This window comes from Propithecus coquereli, unplaced genomic scaffold, assembly GCF_000956105.1.
Source record: "Propithecus coquereli isolate 6110/MARCELLA unplaced genomic scaffold, Pcoq_1.0 Scaffold335, whole genome shotgun sequence".
In the NCBI taxonomy this organism is placed as follows: domain Eukaryota; kingdom Metazoa; phylum Chordata; class Mammalia; order Primates; family Indriidae; genus Propithecus; species Propithecus coquereli.
Genome location: NW_012149008.1, coordinates 249,435 through 276,483, shown reverse-complemented (window position 1 = coordinate 276,483; position 27,049 = coordinate 249,435). Strand labels below are relative to the sequence as shown.

The 27,049-nt window shown below is 37.7% G+C and overlaps 1 protein-coding gene across 1 annotated transcript in view; it reads left to right on the top strand.

The window, feature by feature from the left end:
- Positions 1–27,049, top strand: part of CHCHD3 (coiled-coil-helix-coiled-coil-helix domain containing 3) — a 303,246-nt gene that overhangs the window by 126,025 nt on the left and 150,172 nt on the right. Inside the window, exon 4 of the mRNA XM_012650619.1 lies at positions 1,074–1,191. Coding sequence (XP_012506073.1) covers positions 1,074–1,191 — 118 coding nt within the window. The remainder of the gene's footprint in view (positions 1–1,073; positions 1,192–27,049) is intronic.

The following is a 27,049-nucleotide window of genomic DNA, read 5'->3' as shown; positions in this document are numbered from 1 at the left end:
TATTGGATGTTGGGCAGGGGGATGGGGAGGGGGGAGGAGGGGACAGGCATATGCACAATGAGTTCCATGAGCACCTCCCGGGGGATGGACACACTTGAAGCTTGGATTTGGGGGGGAGGCGGGGCAAGGGCATCATACATAATGTAAACATCTGTACCCCCATAATATGCTGAAATAAAAAAAAAAGGCCATATTTGCACATGAGGATTGTAGCCATATTTGCCTATGAGGATTGTTGGAAAATAGGGGTAACAAATGGGGAGGAAAGATGTCTTCATTGTGTTATTAGTTCTCTAACGTCTCTGTTTTCCCCACTATAATATAAGATCCACAAGGACAGGGACCTGTATGTCTTGTTCACCATTGTGTCCTCAATGCCTAGCACAGTGCCTGGTGTGTATTCATCTCGGCTGGAGTACAGTGATGCTATCATAGTTCACTGTAACCTCAAATTCCTGGGCTTGAGCAATCCTCCTGCCTCAACCTCCTAAGTAGCTGGGGCTACAGGAATGTGCAACTTTGTGCAATTAATTTAAAAAATTTTAAAATTTATATTGCCCAGGTTGGTCTCAAACTCCTGGCCTCAAGCGATCTTCCTGCCTTGGCCTCCCGAAGTCTGTTAGACGTGAGCCACTGCATCTGCGGCCTATTCAATAAATAGTTGAGTTAGTTTTGAGGGAAAGAGTCTGGTTGTCTTCAAATATTTGTTATGTAGATAGCTTCTTAATTAGTTTTATTACTTAAATTTCTGGAGGACAGATGGAAGTAGAAGGGAAAGAATTTTTTGGTGGGCAGATTTCAGTTTTACATAAGAACTTTGTAAAGCTTACATATGTTTGGTAGCCAACTTAATGAGCTTCTTCATGTATTTGAATTTGGCTATTTTAAGTGCTTGCGTAGAGGCTGCATGGGGATTTACTGTTATACCTGCTTTTGATAGATTATGGGCCAAGATGATTTCGGCTATGACTCTTTTGGCTATGTGTTTCTACCTTTTTATTTAATTACTTAACAAGAAATAATATCAACTAATAAAATACCTTTTCTAAGTTACACCTTTCTTGTCATTTCAGACTAAAGCAAGGCAAAGATCTGGACCAAGAGAGGGCAGCTGCCAATGAGCAGTTAACCAGGGCTATCCTTCGAGAGAGGATATCAAGCGAGGAAGAACGTGCTAAGGCAAAGCACCTGGTGAGTATTAAAGATTTAGTAGGAAATTCTTGCCTACAGGGAAATCCCTGATGTTTGGGAAAAGCTAAGTACTCTGTGCCAACTTTTAGTGTTAATAATATTCATGTTCTTTTTGCCTAGATTTTCTTCATTTTTTGCCTCTTACAGGTAGCTGACAATTTAAGATTAACCATCAAGGGCTGGGCGTGATGGCTCACGCCTGTAATCCCAGCACTTTGGGAGACGAAGGCCAAGAGTTGAAGATCAGCCTGGGCAATATAGTAATACCCCTTCTCTTAAAAAAAAAAAAAAAAAAATTAGCCAGGCATGGGAGGCTGAGGTGGGAGATCAGTTGAGCCCAGGAATTCAAGGTTACAGTGAGCTGTGATTGTGCCGCTGCACTCCAGCCTGGGTGACAGAATGAGACTGTGTTTTACACACACACACACATTAACCATGAAGGGCTTTAAGGCAGGTAACTTCATAAGTATTGAAGTAAATACCAACACACAGACACAGGCACATGTATCATGCCTGAGGAATTGTTGTCTGTTTACTTTTTTCTCCCCTGTTTTTGGTTTTATTGTCTTTGAAATCTCTGGAGCCAGCAGCCTAGCCTTCTTTCTTTCCCTCCTGGTGACTACCAGATGTTAGTCTGGAAGACTCCAGCAAAGGTGAGTAAGGTTTGCTCAATTACTCCCTGGGCTGTAGGAAAGAGAAAATACAGAGCAAGGGCCTTGGGGAACTATCTTTTTGAAGAGAACAAATAATTTTTTTTAAAGAAAATAGTTTTAAAAAAATTACATAGACATGTTTTTTAAAAAAATGATTATTAATTAGAAAAAAATTTAAAAGGCATTTATAAATCTGTCTTTTTTTTTTTTGAGACACAGTCTCACTTTGTTGCCTGGGCTAGAGTGCTGTGGCGTCAGCCTAGCTCACAACAACCTCAAACTCCTGGGCTCAAGCGATCCTACTGCCTCAGCCTCCCAAGTAGCTGGGACTACAGGCATGCGCCACCATGCTTGGCTAATTTTTTTCTATATATTTTTAGCTGTCCGGCTAATTTTTTTCTATTTTTAGTAGAGACAGGGTCTCACTCTGGCCCAGGCTGGTCTCGAACCCCTGAGCTCAAACAATCCTCCTGCCTCAGCCTCCCAGAGTGCTAGGATTACAGGCATGAGCCACCACGCCCAGCATAAATCTGTCTTTCTGATACATCCACGGTTTATACCGGTATGTGTTTCCCTCTAGACTATTTCTTTTATAGGTTTATTACATATTGAAGAATTTGGATAATGCCATATATAATGTCTAGGATCATGAACATTTTCCTATGTTGCCAAACATTTTCCTGAATTATAGTTTTTAATGGCTGAGTAATTATCTGTCTTCTGTATTCAATATAATTTATTGAATAATTTTCTATTGTTAGATAAAAGTGAAGCTGCTCTGGTTGAACCCTGGAGTCCTGGCTGCTCAGTGCCCACGTGGGCCTTCCTAGAAACCCAGATAAAACTTCTCAGAACCTTTAATCCTCCTTGTAAAACATTCGGAAACTCATTGGGCAGGGAGAGCGGGAACATGTAGTGGAGAACTTTGAATTCAAGAGCTAGGGGGATGTTCCTAGTTCATTAGGCAACTGGAAATCATTAACACTTTGTAAGAAAAGGGTTAGTTTCTGTTCTCATCTGTTCTTTACTTTGATCATTTTGTCAAGAGTCTAACCTATTACCAGATGCAAACAGAGAAAGTGAAAGGAAGTTCATGTACAATGAATCCATTTCTTTAGTGACTAATCCAGGGTCCAGGCTGCAGGGGTAGATAAGCCAGAACCGTGGTGACAGATGAAGGAAGAAATGTCAGTGGGCTGACTGGCAGCCGCCCTGAGAGCAGCACACACATTCTGTGGAACTAAGAGAATAAGAGAGGTGGAAGGAAAGTCAGTCATTGTGAAAGGAGAATAATTTCAGAATTAAAGGCAGTAAGCATTGAGTGACTCAGTTGATGATTGTATCTGTTGTACATCTAAGCTGAAGGGGTTTCTTTTGAGGGAGTTAAAAAACTGTCAGGCCAGTGGGCTGACGGGTCATCTTCATGCATATTAAAGTCCCCAATTTGAAGGCTGAGGGTGGAGTGGAGAGGGTTAATAGTGCTCATGTTTGAGGAAGCTGAGAGCAAAATTCTTAGTTTCCAGAGGGCAGAAGAATCCTTGGTTGGCATTTGGACCCAGCTTTTGCCCTTTTGCATCTTATCTTTGAAGCACTCTTCTCTTTCCACCTTTCTTCCCCTGAACTTGTTTTGTTCTCTTAGTCCATGGAGACAAACAAGATTAAAAAACTGAAAAAGCTCATTAAGTGCACATGCACACACACACACACACACACACACACAAAGACATAGAAAGAGGAGAGTTTTCACAAAAAATGTAAAAGTATAAAAAGATATGTTACCCAACAGTAACTAAATTATATTACGCAGTGTGTGTGGTTGGAATAGCATATCTTCAGTCTATTTGCTCTTTTTATCTAATAAATCTTGTCCATTGTCTGCTTTTATTTTCTTTTGTTTAGCTGGTTAAGCATAAGAAACTGGTGTTGTACATTCTGTTTTGTAGATTTCTTCCTTAACGATTCTGGGGTTGTGGGTATAGATGGCAAATTACAGTACTCAGAGCTCCTGAATTTCAGCATCTATCATAATATTGGCCAAATAGAGTCTTCAAAGCACTTAGGGAACAAAAGTAGAATTTATACAGGAGGATGATAGCTGATTCAGGAGGGTCCCTTCTTGCCTTGAGTGTTCTCAGACATCTGAGTGGTTGTGTTGTGGCCACAGCAACGTGGCTACCGATGGCAATTTAATTCCCGATTTATTTGCCAGATTTATCCCTTTATTGTTATTATAGAAGACATACATAGACATTGGATAAAGACCAGAAAGTAAATATGAAGAATATTAAAATCACTCAAAGTACCACTATCCAGAGATAACTGCTGTTAACATTCTGGTTCATAGTTTTTATATTCCTTTTTATTTTCTACTAAATTTTATTTTTAATGTGTGCAAATGTATTTCCTCAAACAGATCATAGTATACACATATTTATATAACTCATACAATAGCCTTCACATCAAAACGTTTAGACTATATGGTAAAGGTTTCTATACCAATAAATTTGTTTTTGTATGGTCACTTTTTAGTGGCTGGATGTTCATTGAGTTTTCCCCTAATTATTAAAATAATACAAGAATATCATAGAAAATTTAGAAAATAAAAAAAAATTACTAAGAAAATGAGCAGTATTGTAATTCTGTCACTTACCATCAGTGTTTAGAGGTATGAAGTTCTTTCTGCCTTTTTTCCACCACGTATGTATTTCCCAGACGCTTTGGGTTTTCAGATTATGCATACCACCATTCTCTAAAACAGAGTTGTGTGGTGTGGAATGTGACTACAGGCCTGTTGTTGTTCCTTAGTTTGTTGATCCCCAAGGGGAGAGGTGGGCATCTTCAGAGCCTGTAATTCATGTGTGAGTCACCCCAAGAATGTTAACATTTCTTTGCTGTGAGTGCTAAGCACCTATTGCTGCCATTCTTAATTCTAGTACATGCGACTCTAAGTGATAGCCAAACACTGGTTTTAGTCCTCTTTATTTAGAACCCAATTTTGCAGCCTGCAGGAAAGTAAAGGTTGGTTTTCACACATTCGAAGTAATTAAAAAGCTGTCTTTCAGGAGAACTAGGGGCACTGAGGATGTGGGGAGAGGAGCCGATATGACGTTGGTACTGTGAAATAAGTCCAGGTTTTTCTTCCCACAGTTGTTTTAGCAGCTAGCTTTATTAAAGCTCTTTGAAGAGCAAAGTCACGAAGGCCCTGTTGAAGTTTTAAAATAGGATCAGATCAAAACTTCCCCCTTTGGAAGAATTGCTTTAGCTGGGGAAGCTGTTAATCCTGCTCTAGATTCTAGGAGAGCACACCAGCCTCTCCCCTTACCCTGCATTGACTGGTGCCAGTATTTTAATCAATTGATTTTATCCAGAGGCTTTGGAAGAGGCAGTTCACTGATAATTTTACCTACATGAAAATGTTAAATGAAATTCACATTAAAAGTATGTTTCTAGGGCTGGTCCGAAGGCGGTAAGTTACCTCAATTGAAAAAAGAAAGTATGCTGCTTAGGAGCAGGAAGGCACCTCGGTAAAGATAAATAAAAAGGACAGGACCAGGAAACCTGTAAAGTTAATGCAACTTGCTATTTTGTGTATTTTTAAGCTCCTGTACATGGAATCTAATATTTGCTATGTCATTACATTTTTTTTAAATTGAAGAGTAGTAGGTTGTTTTTTTTTTTTACTTTGCAATTATGTATTCTTTTTAAAATGCCAATTAAAATTTTGATTCACTTTTTTTCTGTCATTAAGTTATGCTGGTTTAATGTTAGCTATTTCTTGCTATCACCATAGAACTGTGTAGTGTTTTCATTTTTTAGAAAATCTAAACTTTAAAGGAAGTCTTGATTTACTTACTTAAGGTACTATTTACTTAAATATTCTGGAAGTTATAAAGCTAAATGTGAGATAGTTTTCTTCACTCTTTGGACAGATGTTTTATTGAGTGCTTACTGTAAGAAAAGTACTGTGCTAAGTACTAAATGAAGAAGACAAAATCCTGTCCTTAAGGAATTCATAGTATAACATGGAAGGCAGATACATTAAAAATGTTTAAAGGTGCTAAGTCTTTTAGAGAGCTGTACTTCTTAGAGTCTTGCAGGAAATCTCACTTTTGTGAAAGCAGGAACTTTGCATTCTTTTTAACTCATTGCTATATCTGCATTGAATTGTTAGACCCATATTTGAGTACCTAATATATGAGAGTGCTGAGCAAACAGTAAGCAGTCAATAAATATTTGTTGGTTGAATAAATGCATAATTGAATTTACTCAAGTCCTGGAAATAGGAGGAGAGGAGTGGGAAAGAATAGAAAAGATTTTGTGGGGAAGCGTACCTGAGCTGACTCTTGAAGGATGAGCAGGATTTGCCCCCAAGGTCGAGGAGAAGGGATGCTGCATTCTCAGATATTGCAGGCAAAAGCACTGAAGCATGGGGACAGTGGGACACTACAAGGAGTTGCCGAGTGGGAGGTTCAGGGCAAGGAGTGTTGGGGGATGAGGCAGAGGTAGTTGGTAGGGCCTAAGATCCTGGAGGGGAGGACCCTGCATGCCTGTGACGAACTCTACACTAGACGCATGGAAGAGTTTGAAGGGAAGCAACGACATAGTTAAACATTTTGATAGCTCACTCCAGTGAAGTGTGAGAGGAGGAATAGAGGAGGAAGTGACTAGAAGCATAGAGACCAGTTAGAAAGCCTTGCATTAATCCAAGTGGGAACAGGTGGTGCCTGAATTAGGGCAGTGTTAGCAGGGAGGCAGAGAAAAGAAGAGATGTAAGAAATATTTGGGAGACACTATTACTAAGATTTTAGGTTTGAAGGGTTAAGAGAAGCATCAAGGCTAACTACAAGGTTTCTAGTGTCAGCAATTCTGTACCATTTTAAATAGAAAAAATTAGGAATCAATTTAAAAAACATCCTGGGTTCAGCATATATGGAGAAGTCTGACTTCAGTGTATCATTGAGGAAGGTCCTGGCCTCAGAGACTGCACTGATTGTTTTGTTCAACTCTTGGCGAGAACGTGAGTCAGATTATTAGGTATTTTGGTCCCTTTCTGCATTCCCCTTCATCACATATTTATTAAAGATCCACTGTGTCCTAGGTGCTGTTAGTTCTCTGGGGATGCAAAGATGAGTTAGATCTGGTTGCTTTTCCTTAAAGAGTTTCCAGTCAAATCTGAAGTTTGTGGGGAAGGTCATTGTTACCTTGGATTTCTTCCCCTGCCCCAACACTTACACTATAATTTTTGAATTTATAAAACCTCATACTGTTTAGAAAAAAATAACACTAAAAAAAAATAGGGTGGGTGAATGCATAAATTTAGTTTTTGCAGATTTAAGCAACTGTTTCACCAAAATGTCACTTTTCATCCCCAGTTTCCTTTTTGTCTGAAATGCACCAGTGAAGCAATCAAGAGGAAGAATTGATTAATTTTGTGCTGTGTGCTTTTTAGTTCTGTATTTTGTTTGTGCTTCAAACTGTGACAGTTGAAATTTCATGGTAAAAGAGAAAAAGGTTTTGAATTTGGGGTATGGAGAAAAATGACTAAAGGAAGGAGATAAGAATACCACTGCTGTCCAAATATAAGTGAGATTGCGCCCACAGGTGAAGGGTACAGTTGGGGTTGTGACTTGGAAATGATCAACGCGGTTCATGTTCAGAAGTTCTATGTGAAAGAATAGTAAGAGTGATTACTTGAGGTTTTTAGTATCATTAAAATTAGCCAGATGGTTAAAAGTGCAGTGTAACAGTGTTTATCCTGGCTTCTTTTATTGCACATTTAGAGATAATTAGAAAAGAATTTTGCTATTTTTTGGTGCCATATAGTGCTTTGATTATGACCCCCATTAACGCTCTAATCTCTGGTTATATATGCCATGTGCTGGTTTTCTTGCCCTAGACACTAAGCCCCAATCATTCTAATATGCCTAGAATATTTGTTTGCTTTGAATGCTAAAAAAAGAAGTTAATGCTTTTGAGCTTTTGCTTTTGAGAACGACTTAAATATAGGATTTCCACTTTATGTTTGAGCAATTTGATCCATTTAGGTGTAAGATATTTTCCTCAGTGTTATGATGAGAATGGGCTCTGGGATCCATCTGCAACTCCCATTCTTTCTAACTCTTCTTCAGTTCATAGCTTACCAGGAGATCCAAAGGGAAGCATCCCACAAGACAGGTGGGAGCAGAGGTACTCTGTGTCTTTTTGCCTCCTGTGCATTTGGATCCAGCAGGCCATTATAGTTTCCGGGACAAAGCATTCGGGTCTTATTTTCTCCCTTTATGTTCTCTGTTGTCACGTGTGGTCCCTATTTCCTGTATGTTATGGCAACATTGTTACTGTCAGCTGGAATGCCCACAACCTTATGAAGAGATGTTTAATCAAATATTCTGTGGAGTGGAAGGGCAGCTTCAGGTATGCTTGCTACTGCAGTGGAAGAGGGATAAACGTGTTTAGTTTCGGTTTGCCAGCCTAGGCTTTATGTGAAGAGCCCAAAGAATAAATAGGACCATGATTACAGATTACAGTGTTGCTTATATGCTGGAAACTTACCCAGATGAATATATTTCTCAAATGTATATCTTCAGACCCTCTCCTCATCCAGGAGGTTGGCAGAAATTCATAGGATCTTAACATAGCCAAGTAGCCTTAGAGAAGCAAGATACCGTGCTGGCTAGATACTTAGGGGTCTAGACATAGAGAACGTCTGAGCGTGCTTCTGCCAGTGGAGAGCTCACTGTCGAGATCAGGGAGCCTACCCAGTGAACACAATGTAGAGGTGATTACCATTTGCTTATATTGTTTTTCTCCAAGGGACTGTTTCACACTATGTGACCTTGTTGACAAAGTGATTAGAGAAGAAGACAGCACAGTTGAGTATAAAGCTTTTGATGTTCTTGGCAACAATTAGACATATTTAAAGACAGCTGTGGGGAGCAACTTTGCTTAAAATGTGTTGTTACATTTTCATTCTAAACATATTTTGGAAAATTTAACAACTTGCTTGCGAACCAATTGGCTCAGGGCAACTATTATTGAGTGGTGTCCTATGTGTTAGCCCCACCATAAATAGCTTATTGACATCCTATCACTTGGGCCATTATGGGTGTCCAGGTGAGATATAGAGAGCACTGAGTAAAAATCCATAGGTAACTAAGGTGCAAAGGGCTGGTTATAATTCCATTTCTTTTTAATGGTCTGGCATTTATTGTTAACATATTTGCTTCACTGCCTGGTCTGAAATGAACTGTCATTAGGGCCTTGGAATTTTATTGAACTGACATCATAATCTCATTTCCTACTGAAGAGGCAAAGAAATATGGCCCTCAGTGTTTACTTTAACATGTAACAAATTAAAAGTTTAACATAAGCGTAATCAAGTCTGTCAATCCTTACAAATCCCAATTAAGTGTTTTGCACATTATATTTTGAATGAGACAATAAAACAGATGAACTCCCATTTCGTTCAATAGCAATCTTTTCAGTTTGTCTTCATGGTAAGTCTCACAACTGTCAGTTCTGATATATCTTTTGTGAATCATTTTCAACCTATTGTGCGTGGACCTGTGGTTTAGTGAATTCAGTCAAAAATTGAATAGCAGTATTGTCTACCATGTGATATACCATGTGCAATGAGAGCTACTTCATTTTTGTTTATTAGACATTAAATTCTTCACAATGTTGAACATTCTTAGCTCTGCATTTATTCCTTTTGTGTATCCCTGCTTTTATTGCTCACATATGGTTCCTAAATGGTACTGAGTTATGTTTTTTCTGTGTTTCTTGATGTTGTGAACTATGCCCTGATTTGAGCAGGGGACTTATTTTCAGATATCTTCAGTTGTTCCCTTAACCGTAGAGACATTCACCATTTCATTCCAGTGTGATTCACTCTACTCTTCTCTTTACTAACTCCAGTTTAAGGGTGACTTCTCCTGAAAATACCGAGGGGCAGAATTACCAAATGAAGTAAGGCCTCCATTCTCTAGAGAGCAGGAATCTGTTTACAAACCTGCAGTATTTATTATATACCTCATTTAGCCCATTCATCATTTTAATAGAAAAATGAGTCATTTTAGATGATTCTGAAATAATTCGAAGTAAGCTACATAGCCCCAGGCAGAATATGATTTACTCAGACAGCACCATACTATTTTCAAAAAAAAAATAATGGAATGATCAGCACCAACAATTTATGATTACTTGTGGCATATCAGATGTCTCCATTGCCATAAAAATTTGTTGGTTAGATTAAATGTTTAGCATTTTCTGGCTGGCTTTACCTCTTCTTCCATCTTTTATGATAAGTGGTTACAAAGTTCCGTACTTATCCTCTGCCTGTTCCAAACAGTGACTATAAATTTAATTCCAGATATATGTTTAATATTCTCTTGATAAGAAAGAACACCAATCAGTGTCATAGGCCAGTTTTATTGGAGATTATAAAAACCTACTCATATACAATTTCTGTTTAGAAATTAACATTATCCTTTTACAGTTTCTTTAGCCCAATGTATGCACCTATTTTAAATCCTATCTTACCTATGTATAGTCACATGTTTGACTCTCAGAAACACGGCCAACTGGTTGCCTAAAACACAGCTAACTGATCAACGGGAACCATATCTCTGAACCTGAAAGGAATCACAAAATATTTCTAGCTGGTGTCATAAAGCTCATGAAGTTTAGTAATAACCAGCATCAAAACAAAAAGCAATATTTGTTTTCAGTATTAGTTTTGTTTGTCATTTAACCAAGAGCTTTCAAATTCATTGTCTCATTTGGTGTTTGATATGAGTAGGACATCTGTCATACTGTTAGAGATGATAAAACGAATGTTCAAAGAGACTATGAACCTAAAGGTTGCACAGGAATAAAGCTAGGATTACAACTCAGATTTCCTGCACCTAGGCGATCTTATTTAAAAATTGTTTGAAAAATTATGTCATTGACCATTTTGGAGATTTGTTAAGTTAAAAAAAAAAGAAACAAAAAATTGAGTGTATAGTTGTATAATTGTTAATGTATTTTCCAATTGCACTTTCTAATCCCAGGAATAATTCTGTTGACAGCAGATTAATTAATGTGTTAAAAAGTAGTTTATTTCCAAAAAATAAGCTCTTTCCTCATAGCTCTGGCAGAATGATAAGAAAGAGCTGGTAACTGATTTTTATTTTGTGTCTGTTATTACAAAAAAAAGCTGAGCATAAGCATTGTTAGGTTATATGTGTGTATGTGTGTATAATTTTTTGTGTGTTGCATGTGATAAAGGTAAAGACATTGTAAGATATTAGAATTTTAAAATTAATTTCTTAAATTTTTTACTTTGAAATAATTTTTAACTTATAGAAAAGTTGTAAGAATAGTATGAAGAACTGAGCTCAGATTCATCTATTTGGAAATGGTTACCACACTTGCTTTATCATTCTCTCTGTTTCTACCTAAATATATTTATATATTTTTATATATATATATATATATCTTTTGCGGGGGGGGCAGATCGTTTGTGCATGGATTGCTGGGATCATGCCCATTTACCTCTTAATACTTCTACCTGTTAAAAATCAGTATGTGTTTCTTACATAAACAAGTACAGTTGTCAAAATCAAGAAATTTAACATCGATGACTGTTTTAATCTTTAATCCAGAATTTGTCAATGGTTTGAATAATGTACTTTATAGCAATTGTTTCTCTTAATATAGGACATATTCTAGGATCATATATTGCAACTAGTTGTCATGTCTTAAAATTCCATTTTAAACTTGATTTACAAACAACAGGATCAAGATGAACATTGTGTTAATTTCAATTTATGAATTCTTGCATTCGTTGTTAGAGTTTGGTAAGAAAAAAGTGGTAAGAAAAGAGAAAAATGAGCAAAAAGGTGAAGAGTTTTATTCAGACATACAGATTAATAAAAAATAATTGTTTTAGGAGTTTTTTTTTTTTCATGAACCAAAACCACTTTCACCAGCATCTACACGTGTAGATTCCATGTCTCTGTGTCTTCGAAATGTAGCAGGCATCCAAGTTGTATCATTAAAAACTATTAGACAGTGAACTCTTTTCCTGTTTTTCTACAGTTTTTGAACAATAATTTCATCTGAAATAGTCTTTTCTCTGTTCCTCCACCCTTCCCTCGCAGGTACTACTCCATGTAATTTTGGGCAAATTGCTTCCTTTTATTTATACCCTTTGTTTCCATCTATTTAAAATGAGGACAAGGTCGTTAGTGTACTTCTCTTTCAAGTCTGTTACCTTGATGAATACATATATAAATACAGGAGTTCTTAGAGAATGCAAAGTTCTGTATAACTATAAATTGAGTTTTTATAAAGTAATTTTGTTTTATGAATAGGTTACCAATTCCAAGAGTCACATCTATTTTAATTTTCTTTAGTTATTAAAATCCATTTTAAAAAAGAAAAACAGTTAAAGTTGAAAGCCTCTATTTTCTTGGTTAAATTGGATTTTTGTTATTGAATACTTATTCTGATTAGTAGAGGTGGTGTGGTCACAGGCACACGTATAAATGTTCCTAGTCACTATATTGAATGTGTCAAAATGAGAAGAGGGATCCTTTTCTTGGAAATAAGAGGATGGGATCTTTCCCTTAATACGCGTTTGTTGGTTTAGAATGAAAACTCAAAGTTTTTGTGGAAAATAAACTTAAGTTGATATTTAAAAATGTGTACAATCAAATTAAAATAGAAATTGGTCTACTTTAACTATTAAGTGCCCTAAATTTGCAACAACGTAGGTGACCCTGAAGGACATTATGCTAAGTGATATAAGCCAGACAGAAGGACAAATACTGTATGATCTCTCTCACGTGTGAAATCTAAAGAAGTTAAACTTCTAGAAGCAGAGAGTAGAACAGTGGTTGCCAGAGGCTGGGCTTTGTGACTATAGTTATTAATAATAATGCTGTATTGATTTGCTAAGGGAGTAGATACAAAGGTAACTATGTGAGGTGATAGATGTGTTATAACTTGATTGTGGTAATCATTTTACAATGTGTGTATCAAACCATCATGCTGCACACCTTTTTGCACTAAACCCTTTTGCTACCTCTAAGCTCAAACAAAGATTCATCTTTTCAAATGCTTCCTTTATTTTCCATTTATTTCTTCAACTCATTAAAAGTCGTTTGTTAATTTTTAATGTGCCTTGCCTATTCCTGTCATAATTGTTCTTCCTTTCCTGCCACCCCCTTGCCCCATGTTAAATTTGCAACATGTGGACAGTGGCATCTTCAGAATGTTTCCTGTCTTTGCTGTCATGCACAGGTGACAGAAGAATGTATTGGTGCTTCAAACTTATTATTTTTTACCTCCTTGAAGAACTCAATATATTATAAAGATACTGGCTCAGTTCCAACCCTAAAGGCATCAAAAAGAACAAATTCTAAATAACATCCTCCTTTAGAGTGCAGCATATTTTAACTGTGTGTCTCCATCTTGTAGATCACCATTTCCAAGATACATCTCTAACTACACATATGCTCTGCATGCATATTGTAATACTGCTTTCTGCGTCCTCTCTTCTCCCTGCTCCTCTCTTTGAATTTTTTTTTTCCTTTGGAACATGTACACTGGGCCTGTAGAGTGACACAACAAAAGCAGGCTCTTGAAGTAGTCAGGTTTTGTCCTTGTAAATGACACGGTACAAATGCATGCCGTGGATTAAAATATGTTCACCCTGACAGAAATCTTTTACTTGAAGTGAAAAAGTCTCTGTCAATTCTGATTGCAACAAAGGTTGCTGCTGCGAGTGAGAGGACTTGCCAAGACTGCAAGTTTCTCAGGCTCTATTCTGGAGATACATTTGTTACTTGATTCTCAGCTTTGAGCTGGTTGTAATCTTGTCTTGGCATGCTCTGTTTCCAGAATATATCAGTTTACATTTTTCTTTGGCTTTTTCCTCAAGATTTATGAAAGGGGGCTGTTTAGCTTTTTGTCTGGCAAGTAGCAAAGCCTGTTTGAGTTCCCTAATCAATAATCGTAAAATAACTAGAAATTGATCCATGCCACCTGTAAATCCATCCATGCATTTCTGTTAATATCTGTCATCCTAGAGAAGCTATACAAAAGACATTATGGTCCCCACATCACTGAAGACAGGACAGAACCAACTAGCAGAATGCTCTCACAGCGTTTTCAGTTTGATACAAGGCTTTGGGGCATTTTTTCCAAATCTGAAGTACATATAAGGTTGAAAAAGTTTCTGACATGTGAGCATAACCTAATTTGGGTTATGCATGGAGGTGGAGTGATGATGTGATTTGATGCTACTGCTAGGTCATGCCTCCTCCAAAATGTACTTTTCCCTGATTTGGCATGGCCTCCCCCTCTTTCCTGTTTGGCCTGAAATTCTTATTTCTGTCTCTCTCAAGATAGAATTAAGGGGGATAAGTACTCAAGTGTTTAGTTTGGCAAGACCACCATTGATACACACAGAAAGCATGCTGATTGATATTTGGGGAAGAGGGACATACCCCCTCCTCCTCCTCTCCCAGACATGATAATGTCTGTGTTTGTCAGACTGCTACCTTGTCACTGTGGGGGTTTTAGAAGGCCTAAAGGTTCTAACTGGGCAGAGCACTTTTATTTTGGGAGGTTTTGTCTGTGCTTATGGACTGTGGTAGGATGCTTACTCTAGTAGTGGCATTGTGATAAAGCTCAAAACACACTGAGTGGCTGCAGAGCAAAAATTGCCTGTTGCTGATCGAATATATTACTGTGCCTAAAGAAAGGATGTGCCAGTCTTTATTTTTCAGTCTTTAAAACAAAGTTTTAAAAACATTATTTAATATCATGGGACATGTTTACAGTGTGATGTTCAGTAGGATAAAAATCAGAGTACTCTTTGATATCTGTGTATCTCCAGGGACAGAAAGTTTCACAGTAGGATTGTTTTTTCTTTTTAATTTGTTTCTTATACTTTTAAAATGCTTTTCATGTTTACCCAAGTCTCTGAAATGAATAAATATTAATTTACATTCTTACATAGTAAAACAAAACACATCTTCAGCCATTACTTGTTATTTAGAAAAGAGTTAAACATACGGAAAGAAAGGAGAGATTGAGAAAGACAAGCAATGGTTGTGTCCTTCGCGCCTGCCCTGGTCTAACAACTCTCTGGCTCTGGTGGGTGTCTGCCTCTTGTGGAGATGTTTATAATAGGCTGTCTCAGCCTCATACCATCACACATTCGTGTCATAAAACTTACTAAGTAACTCTCTGATTATGACTTGGCTTTCTACATACTTGGTCTACAGAAAGAGCGTGGCTTGGCGGGAGGTCCCACATGCCTGCTCTTTTTTTGGCAGATGTAATTCTTATTTTAAAGTGGTAATTTGGCTTTTTGGTTGACTCATAAGTCTGTAAACTTCTGATCCTGTTGACAAAATGTGCAATACTAAGTTCACTCAAAGTAATTCTTTACCCAGGGCTTTTTGATAGGTGGCCCTTATGCCACGTGCCAAGTGGGCTTTTCTTTTTCAAAGCTTCACTGAAAGGGAATTGAGAAGGGTGTGCCCCACAGAGTTGTGTCCAGTGGCATGAGACCCTCACCAAATTGGAGTGATATATCCATTTCTAAGCTTTGCCCAGGGTTTGTTGTTTGGGGCCTTACTTAGCTCCTTCTCTTCCCCTTTCTTGGAGGCCAGTTTTGCCGTGGAGTAGATAGGGGCAAATCATCTTGCATAATCACCATACTTCTTGTTAGAACTTGAGGTCCTAGAAATCACCCTATCTAATGTCCTCTCATTTATGAAGAGGGAGGCCCAGGGTTCTTAGGAATAAAGTGATAGAGCCAGGACTAGCACTCAAATCTCTGTGCTTCCTATCTGCAGCGTTTTTCAATCTTCCTTGTGGCAGTTTCCAGAGAGGCTATAACGATTGCTGGCCAGAGAACAAGAAGGCCGGGGAACATTCTATATGTTTGGGCTGGCTTGGGACTAGCAGGTCTACCGAAGGTGGAGAAGCCCCTGCTGTGGGGTAAGCCAGGCACACAGAGAGCATTTGGGATAGTAGCTCTTCAGCAGAGCTGTGCAGATGTATGTTTGTTTTTGTGTAATGCACCTCCTATTCTCTGCCTCTCCTAGTATGCTGTAGTTTTCTCAGTGGTCCTTTCTACTGTTTACCCACCTGCTCACCTGAGAGCCTTAAGTGGCTGTGCAAAGATTAATGTCATAACTTTCTAGACAATGAAGCTAGTGCCTTATGCCATAATCACTCTTAAATGATGGGGAAAAGGCCCCTACTATTTATCATTTATCTTCAAGGCCACTGTTATGATGACTGAGATAGTAAATGTCTCCAGCCTCTCTTTGTTGTTACCTTGAAACAAAGAGGTGGAAATATGGTCACTGAATACAAAGAATGATGATCATTGACAGACTTGATTCTATGATTATAATGACATTATATTATACTTATGTGAAGTTATGATAAAGCTCTTATACTTTTAATAACGTGGCTTGCCTACCATAACCAATGCCCATTAATTTAGCAAGAGTGGTCTTTTTTTCCCTTTTTCTTTTTATTTATGTGTGTTTGTGTATGTATATCCTTTCATTCATTCAACAATTATTTATTTAGGGCCTACCATGTGCCAGTTACTGTGGTCTACTACATGCTGGAAGACATGTCAAAATATATGTTATTAAAAAATCCTTGCCCTAACAGAGCTTACGTTGTAGTAGGAGGAATTGTTACATACCGTGCTTGATGCTGATGCCTGAAATACGTAGGGATTAGGGAGAATGGGGTAGTAGAGGATTAAACCGTCAGGTAATAAAAATAATTAACTTGGTATTTAATGCTCTAATTCAATTTATCATTGTTTTATGCCATTCTGCACCTATAGAGTGCTTTATAATTATTCAGGTCACTTTTATATTTCATTTGAAACAGTTTTGACATTGAATCAGAAGAGAATGTTTTTGAAAGTGTTCTTTAAAACTGTACAACACCATATAAATACATGAGCTTTATATTAGATAAGTTTGTATTATTTCAGGGTTCTCCAGAGAAAAAGAACCAATAGGGAGTGTGTGTGTAGGGATCACAGAGAGATTGATTGATTGGTTGATTGATTTTAAGGAATTGGCTTATATGATTGTAGGGGCTGTCGAGTCTGAAATCTTCAGGGCAGGCTGACAGGCTTCAGATCCAGGGAAGCATTGATGCTGCAGTCTTGAGTAGTAATGCAGTCTGGGGGCAGAATTCCTTCCTCCTTAGGGGACCTCACAGTCTTCTTCTCTAAAGGACTTCAACTGGTTGGATGAAGCCTAACAAAGACTCTCCTTTGAACAAAACTTTAGTGAGGCTCCCCAGAGTCCTTTCTGACTAGGCCAACCTTGGGTTTCCCTCTCTGTTCTTGTAGAATCCAGTTTGAGCAAGAATCCTGCTAAGTTAGTTTAGGGAAAATCCTCTACCTTTGATATCTGACCACCCTGGATATCTTATCACCCTGGCCTGCCTCCAGCAATAATCCTGTCAGGTTGGTTTAGCCAGAAACTCTTTATGCTTGATGTTTCCCCTTAACAATTTTCCATGCACTGACCCCCACCCTGCTCCTAGGCTATAAATCCCCACTTGTCCTTATCAGAGTCAAAGTTGAGTCCAGTTTCTCTCCCCCAGTGCAAGGCCCCATTGCAGCAGTCCATATTACCCATCGCCACGCCACCCCTGAATAAAGTCTGCCTTGCCGTCTTTAACAGACCCATCCACCTTGTGGAGGGTAACCTGTCTTACTCAACGTCTGCTGATTTAAATGTTAATCACGTCCAAGAAACAAAACCTGTATAGCAACATCTAGACTGTTGTTTTGACCAAACACCTGGGTACTGTAGTCTAGCCAAGTTGGCACATTAAATTAACTATGTCAGCAATTGTCTCCACTTTCTAGATGAAAAAACTAAGAAGTACTTTTTTGCCCTGCATTCTGAATGACTTTGTAGAAAGCTAGGCAATATGTACACCAGTGGCTATAGGATGTGGAAGTATTTACTTTGTTCATAACCATACTTGTGGGTCTTTTTTGCATAGGTGGGGGAGGACAGTAGTTTCCTGAAGAATGCCCCCCCACCTCCGGCACACACTGAGGGAAAGAGCCTGAAGAAGTTGGTTATCTGTCTGAAGTTGTTGGTTATGTGCATACAGTGTGATAGTTTGAGACCTTATGACTTAGCTGGGCTTGGTCCAGAGACCCAGTTAGAGAAGGGCCTTTGTTGACTCTTCCTCAGTTGCAGTTACCATTTTTGATGGTGTCCTGCTTTGCAATTCCTTGATGTTTTTGCTATAGAGAGGGAAGCCATCTCTTTAGTACACTGTGTGACTTCCATTCTAGAGGAATTTTGTGGAGATTAAAGGGCATGGAACTGAGTTGCAGGTGATCTGTGATCAAAGTTGTGCTTTATCTGAACAAGGTCAACTTGGGCCTCAGTCCGGGCGAGCTGCATAGAAGTCCAGAGGAGCAGGCAGATGGAGAGGGAAGTTTACTGCATACAGAGTGGAAATTTCTGCTTTACTCAGCCCCTCATTGAGACTGCTGCTGCCCTGGTGGCTTTTCTGGGCAGGATTTTGTGGAATGTTGGGAGTTGTACCCTCTGAGCAGTTGGGCCTATAGCTGTGGGCCCCCCTTGTCTCTGAACATTGCACAGTCCTTTTTTTTTTTGGTTGAGATGCTGAAGACAGCACAGGTGAGGGCTGTGGTGGCACCGTGTTGGCATTGTCACTTGCCTTCCCTCTCAACCACTTATCCAAAATCTGTCTCTAGATGATTGCCTCACGATAAGCCCTGAGCCCATCTCCACAAAGGAGGTAGATTCTTACCAGCTCTGGCATGTTCTCTTAAACCGTTAGGCCAACAATGCATGCTAGTGTCACGGCTGTAATCTTCCTCTTGAAACAGCAGAGCTGTGTAGCAGAACATAGGTGACAGAATGTTGCCATGTCCCTATTCATTGAGTAGAATAGCAGCCCAGGGGTTCTGTGTCCCTCCTCTGTGTCAGGTGCTGTGTCAGGAGGTGGGGGGCACAAGATGGAGCATAGTATATACTCACAAGAAGCTTTGAGTGGTTGTAATATACACCACCATTTACAAAGATGAACTCCCGAGTGCAGCAGGAGCAGCCAGCTGGTCCCTCGGCCTAGACTGTCTGCTGCTTTTCTATCCCACCTCTCAGCCCTCTCATTTAAATTTTGCCTTTCATTTCCCAGCACAGCATAAATATCTCCTCCTTTGTAAAACCTCGCTGATTTCCTAACACAGAAATGACCACAGTCTTCTCCATGTTTCCAAAACCCTTTGTTTGGAACTCTTTTATGACTAGGTTGACCCCATAATTTATCATCCAAAGTGGAAAAGTTAAAGGAGGCACTATTAATTATGTTGGGACAACATACATAAACTGGGATGTTCCAGGCAAACCTGGACATTCGGTCACTCTATTTATGACCTTTACTCCCTGTTTGAGTGAAATATAGTCCGGTCAAGTATGTATTCATCTCTCAATTTAGAATGTGACTTCCATTGTTGGGGTGGGAGAGGAGGAAGTTATTTATAGTTGCATTTCCGTACTGGGAATTACACCCGGTGGGAGCTCATGCTTACTGAATGGAATTGATGCTATTCACCACAGATGTCATAAGTTGAGCAAGCCTGCTGGGGCCTCCAGGATACCTGGCAGAGAAGAAAATCAGTGTGAATAGGCAGAGAGGGGGCTGGGAGACTCAGCTGTGGAGTGGCTACTTTGGGTTGTCCTATAGTCCAGTCTTGGTATAATGGCAATTCGGTCTCATGCTGGGCTCCGTTTGGTCTGCCAAATGTCAGATCTGTTCTTTTAGGTAGAACGTCAAGTCAGGAAGACCTTCAGGACAGTCTGAAAGGTGGTGGAGCTGTGGTTCCTGGGCGATCCATCTAAGTGGAGCCTAGTGGGGGTAAGGAGTGGAGCCTCCCCTGAGGCAGGCAGGAGGTAGGCAAGTGACCTGTTCCTTAGCGTCTCCACTACATCTGAATACCTCCTGGCAATATATTAAACTCATAGTATTGGAGAAGGTTATAATCACTTAGTAAGGCCACTGGGAATTATGTAGAGTAGAGGACTCTATAAGATTCTTTTTATAGACTATGTGTCAATAAAGAATCTCCTTGATGAAGAGTCTAGATGACATTAGTTCATGGACTTTTACATATAAATGAAGGACTTGCCATTTAAACAGTCCTTTTCACTGGCCAGAGTAGGCAGCTATTGGAATAATGAAGTGAAGTATTGAATATAATATTGAGTTTATTACCTCATGGTTCTAAAATAAGTAAATAATGGATACATTGACTTCTACTTCATAGGCGGCAGTAGGCGACCTCTTTAGAACACTTCAAAGGTCTTTCTAAAGGTGCGGTATTTTACTGCTGCCTCCCTTATTGTCATTATTCTTTAGTGCCTTGGGGCCAACTCCCATTGAAAAGGTGAGCACTTAAAATCCTTCTGTGGGTAATGAGCATTTGGTTTTACTGCAGTCTATAATTTGGACTCCAAAGGCAAATTGTTAGTACAAACTTTTTGAGCCTGGATATTTTAACACTTTCTGTCAGACACCTGTGATCAGCAAACTCTGTATGGCTTAAGTTTGTTGTATTTGCTATGAAAGTGAACTTCTCATCTCTCCATTCAGGGCTGGCGTGAGTGATTTCCTTTCTGTAGTTAAAAATCCCTTAGGCTTGATATTACCTTCCTAGACAGGATTGTTTACTATTTAATTCTTTGTTACACTTCCTGTCCTTCACTTGCTCTTGTAAAACCTATAGCCAACTTTTAAAGTTGTGAATTTTGTGCCAAACTCATTTTCTCCATCAATTGTGGATGCAGGTACAAAAGAAAGTGCTATGCAATTCTAGGATGGAGGTTCCTAAGTCTGCTGGTCATTAGAGTCCCCTGTCAAGCTATTATAAAGTACAAATGCCTCAGTGGACTCAGACTTATAGGGTGGGACCTGGGAATGTGTCTTTTTAAAATACACCATTCCGATGCTTAACCCTCGATGTGAATAACTGATTGAGGGCATGAGGTAGGCAAAGTATCACCCTCCTCTTGCTGCTGGTTGGTAACCCAGTGGCCTGGATGGTTTTGGTGTTAGCCTAGCAAGCCCATTTGTTGGTACCAAGGCCTCGGTGCCCATATACAGTTTCAAACTTCCTCCGTGTTGTTTGATTATAAAATCCATGTAAAGCATGTTATATAGCAGTCTTGTTATTCATATTTTTGTTAGGAAAATATCCTCATTCATCTTTCCTCTTGTCCCTCTCTATTAACGTCACTTTCTTCTTACTCGATCTTAGAGAAGAGAGCATTGGCTTTAGAGACAGAAGACCTGATTCGTGGGCACTTCAGCTCATGAACTTGTGATATTTAGCTAGTCACCTCACTTACCTGAGCTTCAGTTTCCTTTCTTCTAAAATCGAGATGGTATTTTCCTTATAGCTTTCTTGGTAGGATCAAATGAGCTCATGTATAGGGAAGTACTTTATAAAAGTGCAATTCTGTATTTCTTGATATACATTTTTGTTATCTGTTTCTCGATATACAGTCATGTGTTGCTTAACAACAGGGATATGTTCTCAGAAATGCGTCACTAGGTATGATTTTATCATTGCGTGAGCATCATAGAGTGTACTTAGACAAACCTAGATGGTATATCCCACTACATACCTAGGCTATATGGTATAACCATGTACGACCACCGTCATATATGTGGTCCATTATTGACTGGAGCGCAGTTATGTGGCACATGATTATATGTGTATTTTCCACCGTGACTGGATCAGGGCACCTCATCGAAATGGGTGATCAACAAATATTGCTAACAGGTTGTGGAAAGAAAATTCTCAGAGTAATGATGTGTTTCTATTGCTTCTTTCTAAATCCTTCCTTCTCCTGAATCTGGGTCCCCGAAAGGCTAGGAATTCTACCTCTTGTTTCATCCCTAGAAGCTAGGACTACTTGCGCCTACAGATAGTATCTAGTGCTGGGGACCTACCAGTTGGTGTGTGGAGCTCCCTCCTTTGCCTTTTCCACAGTTTAATTCCAATCACGTTCTTAAAACAATATCTCACTACTTCTGATTTTCCTAATTATCATGCAGATAAACAGTGGGGATCATGACATTAGAATAAGTGAGTGGCTTATGATTTTTGCCTTAGAAAGAGAAACTCTTGCTGTTTTTCTCTCCCCTTGAGCAACGCAGCAGTAATAAATGAGCAAGTCCCGAGTACTTTATGATAGATAGTTAATGGCACTGTGCCTCAGCCAACAGGCCTGTTTCCACAGCATCTGCCACAGTTCAGAGTCATTAGCATACCTTTAATGGTTTCTTTTCAAAATAATTTCTACTAGGGCATTTAGAATGCATCAAGGAAAAATATTGAGTTCTAGAGATGAGAAATTTTAAATATAGACAAATGGTTTTCATTGCCTCAGATGTAATTTTGATAAAATCAAGAAACCACATAGCAACATACTATAGAGTATGACACAACTGACAGCATCTAATGTACTATCTGAGAATTATTTTTTCAGGCATTCTAAGATAGTTAATTAAAAAAAACCTTTTTTTTAAAAAATAAAAAAACTAATTTTAAAAAATTGCTGTGTTTCTCAGCACTCATAACTGCATAATCAGCCTTCTCCTGGTCTGTTCTGGCTGCCCATCGGCTGTCTTTCACACTCTGCTTAATGATCAATCATGGAATCAATGTGATTTTCATCTTAGAAGATGAAAAATGTTTGGTAGGGCATATGCCGTTTTTATATAATACTGGTAAATATTAGGCTTATTTATTTAGTTGTGAGGGGGCAATCTTTAAAGAAGCAAATTAAGCTATATCTTTTTCCTAAAATGTCAAGGTTAGGTAAGAGAAGATCTTCATTAGATTTTTAAAGATGAATGTATTTACTATGACATATGTTTAAAAAAGCAAAGTGACTTCTTTTTACACGTGCAAACCGATATGTACTTTTATCATGTATTAATAAAAATTTATTACATAGCTATTTGAATATTAGTTCCTTATATTTGTAAAGGATGCTCTTTTTAAAGATCTATTTATATATATATATTTTCATATATATACATGAAACAACAAGATTATTAAGGGGGCAGGGTACATAGTACCCTATATTCCTAAACAAAATTGAGACTCTCCAAGAGGAAAGCTGATATGGTCAAGTTGATACAGGTGATAGTTGGAAGGGTCAGAGCTTCTGACTTGTGTCTGTTTTTTTAACCCTTTCCATCTAATGTTGTTTTAGCCATTCTGTGCTTATTCCAAAATGGTATTATAGCCTTTCCTAACACCTTTTTGGAGAGATAGTATTTTTTTTCTTTATTTTTCTTCATGCTTGGGAAGGAAATAATATGATTTTCAAAAGTCTTAAGATGTATTTTCTTAACTCTAGGGTATGAATATTGGTTTTTCCTATTTGTTTGAAATGTTGACACTATATGAGATCATTTATTCATCGTCATATACATTATTTTTTAAAATTGTTGGAGTTAAAATTTAGAATCTATTCACTGAATCGGGGAAAGGTATTTTCCATTTCTGAAGGACATCTCCTATGTTTTTGCACCCTGAAACAATTACGGTCATGCTACTTAAGCAAATAAATATAGGCTCATTAGAGGATGGAACTCAGGATTTTAAACTTTAATTTAAAACCATGAGTTATGTGATTTTTATTAGTATGTATGTGTTTATGTTTAGTCCTCATCCACAAGGTCCAGGAAAGCTCAGGATCATGTCCTTGTTCAGGCAACAGGATGGAGTGGGGGTGAGGGGACATAGGGGGTTAGGACAAATCCTGGGAGATGCATGTATCACTTTTCTTCTACTCTGTTGGTCAGAACTTGTACCTGTACATACTTGTACATATCCAGCATCAAGGAAAGACAGGAAATATCATTTTTTGTTTTTCTGGGATGATTTTTGTGGGCCCTGCTGAAAATCCAGAGGTCCTATTATAAGGGTAAGATGGATATTTTGAGGAGTTAATTTGTGCCACAGCTATATGATCTTCAAAAATGATATTCGTTCGCTCTGATGCAAAGCCAGTTTTAAAAAATATTTAGATATTTAACATTTCTTGACAACTCCTTTGCGATTAGAAATCATACTGACTTTTTGATTATATATATTCATTTGAAAACACCAAATACTATTATTTTCCTAGATACTGTGGTGCTAAAGAGTTGTCAGTAAAATTTAGAGTCTTTAAATAAATTTTGAAAAGGGATGACGGACCAAATGGAATTCTAATTACTTGATTTCAACACATTTCTCTTTCATTTGAATCTTTCAAGAGAAAAGTGAAAAGCAACATTATCCTTGAGAAATTCCCCCTCAGCATCTAAGCAGCCGTTTTTAATTACAGAAAATGTCTTCAAAATCTGTTTTGCCATTTTAAAGTTTTGGCTGTGAAAAAGTCAATTGTCAGTTGTATAATGGAGGAAGAAATATCTTAAACTGGAAAAGCCATTTCTATATTATGTTAAGTAAACACGTGTTATTTGAACGTTAGTGGTTGATTTTTTCATTGAAAATTTTTCCTGTTGAATTTGGGTATCATTGTTGGTCATATAAACACACAAAAGAGGCTCTAGTGTCAACCGATTCATGCCTGCAGAACTATGACGGTAATTTAATGAGAATTGTTTAAAAATAAACCAAAATCACGCATTATGTGTTCTTTCTGCCAAAGGGATCTCCTTGGGAAGCTGTTATATTTTTTTTGCTAGAGCTGCCATTTGTCAGAGTTTCAATCCCTCCCTCCTAACTTACTTTCTTTCACCTCCCTTCTGTCTTTTCTTTCTTTCAAGAATTGCCTTAAAAGTCACATGTCTCTGAATATCCTCCAAGGTGATAAATCTTCATCAACTGAGAATAGATTTGATTTTGGGGAACAGCCTGAAGTTGTTTGGAGTCAAGGCTGGTGGGTAATAAAACTGTAGTAACATTTTCAGTTAGATTATGAGGAGTGACCATAAAATAATGAGGCCACTTTTCCAAAGTTTTTGGAAGACTAAGAAGGAGGTTCCAAAACAGGAAATCTCAGTTTAATGTTCATGTTTGTTAAAAAAAAAAACTAGTCTTATTTGATAATGACATTACAAGTTTTGTGCATTATTTGTTCTTTTTTTTTTTTTTTTTTTTGCTTACTACTTTTTTCCCCCAATGGCTGTGTCTTGTGACTGCCTGTGGGATCATTGTCAAACTTAATGATAATCCTTTTGGAGTTTTTAATGATATCTGTATATCTTATTTGAAATATAGTAATTAAAGTGACAACGGAGGAGGAAATCAAGTTTCACTCAATGTTTAATTATATAAATTGGCTACTTGCTAGGTTTTTTTTCTTTTGGAGTATAACATTTGCAAATTGGCAGTAAGGTTTTAATGCTTATTTTCCACATAGTCATCATGTAGATTTATATTATCAAATGCAAAGATGTAACATTATCAAATGTTATATTTAATGCCATCATCAACTTATATTGCTTCAAAAGTATAACTTGCAAAAATGAATTGAGGTATTCAGCAGGTACAGTAAACATTTGAGTCTTTCAATATCTGTTGTATGTAAAACTTAATCATATTTATTTAAAGAGAATTTTAAACTTAAAAGTCTGAGGTTCTCATTTCTGTATTTCTTTTGAACTTGCATGGCATCTCATGTTTTTAAGAAAACTCAATAGCATCTTCACTTTCTTTTAAAACTTCACACATGCAGTGGGAAGAAAGAAAAAAAACCTTTATTTTACAAACTTCAGAAATTTTATTTTACATGCTTATCGGCCAACTGAGTTTTTTTTTTCTTTCTTCCCACTGAAAGTGAAAATGCTATTGAGTTTCCGAAGGAAGGAAGGAAGGAAAAAAGGAAGGAAGGGAGGAAGGGAGGGAGGGAAGGGAGGAAGGAAAGAAGGAAAAGAAATTAGTACAAAAGCCAAATAGGTATGCTTAGATATTGAGATAAAGTACCTTTTGTTTCTGGTTATTTGTGCTACATGGTTTATTTTATTCAATTTTTGTTTAATAAAATTATGCCTTCCGCTATGATAATACATAATAAATCGAAAGCATTAACAGTAGTGATTAGGCATATATAAGAAAGTTATTTTATTAGGATATCTTTTTGTCTACTTTTAAAAAGCATGTTTACTTTACATAAAGAGCAACAATCTTCATTAGATTTCCTAGTATTTTAGAGTGGTCTGCCTTATGAATAAGTACTCATTAGTTCATGTCTTGAGAATAAGGAAAAGTTTATGCCTGTTTAGCAAAGAAGAATGGTGATTCATGTACATGTTCTGGTAGAACAGACAACTGGTAAAGCTCAGTGCCTTGGCAGACATTTCAGGATGGTATAAAAGTTACCATGGATTGAACATTAAACAACAATAAAAGAAAATAATATAAAATTTAGATATTTCTTCTCATTAAAAGCATTATCTAAACACATTAAAATGTAATTTGCTCATTTATTCATTCATCCATTCATCTGATAAAATACCATATGTATCAGGCTATATAACTTTAGTAATAGAGATACAAGTTTGTATAAAAATAGAATCCTATCACAAAAAAAAAAAAAGAATCCTGTCACTTTGGAATTCAGTCTGATGTATACCAATTTTTACTCTATATTTATAACATTATAAATTGGAATGTATTTATGTTCCAATTTAAAAATTAGAATACATTTTTATAAAATTGGAATATGAGACTAGTCACTTTTGGCTAGAAATTTTTGGAGTTAACTTTTAGTGACCTGTAACAATAAAAGATACAATGTTTGCCACTTGCAGTTGAATGAAGTCCTGAATGACGTAATAGTCCAGTTTCACCTCAGCCTCTTAACCAAACTGAGCAAGGCCACAGAAGACCTCTCAGTAATGTTTCAGCCCTAGTAGTCTACAACTGGCCGATTTTTATTGAATAAATTTTTATTGAATGTCTGCAATGTGCCAGGAACTGTTTGGTGCTTATTTTCACCAAATCAGGTACATTTCAAAGATATTGAAATAATCTTGAATTTCTTACTGTTCTCTTCCACAATATGTGTGTGTGTGTGTGTGTGTGTGTGTGTGTGTATACATATATATATGTATGTTTCTTGACAACTCCTTTGCGATTAGAAATCATA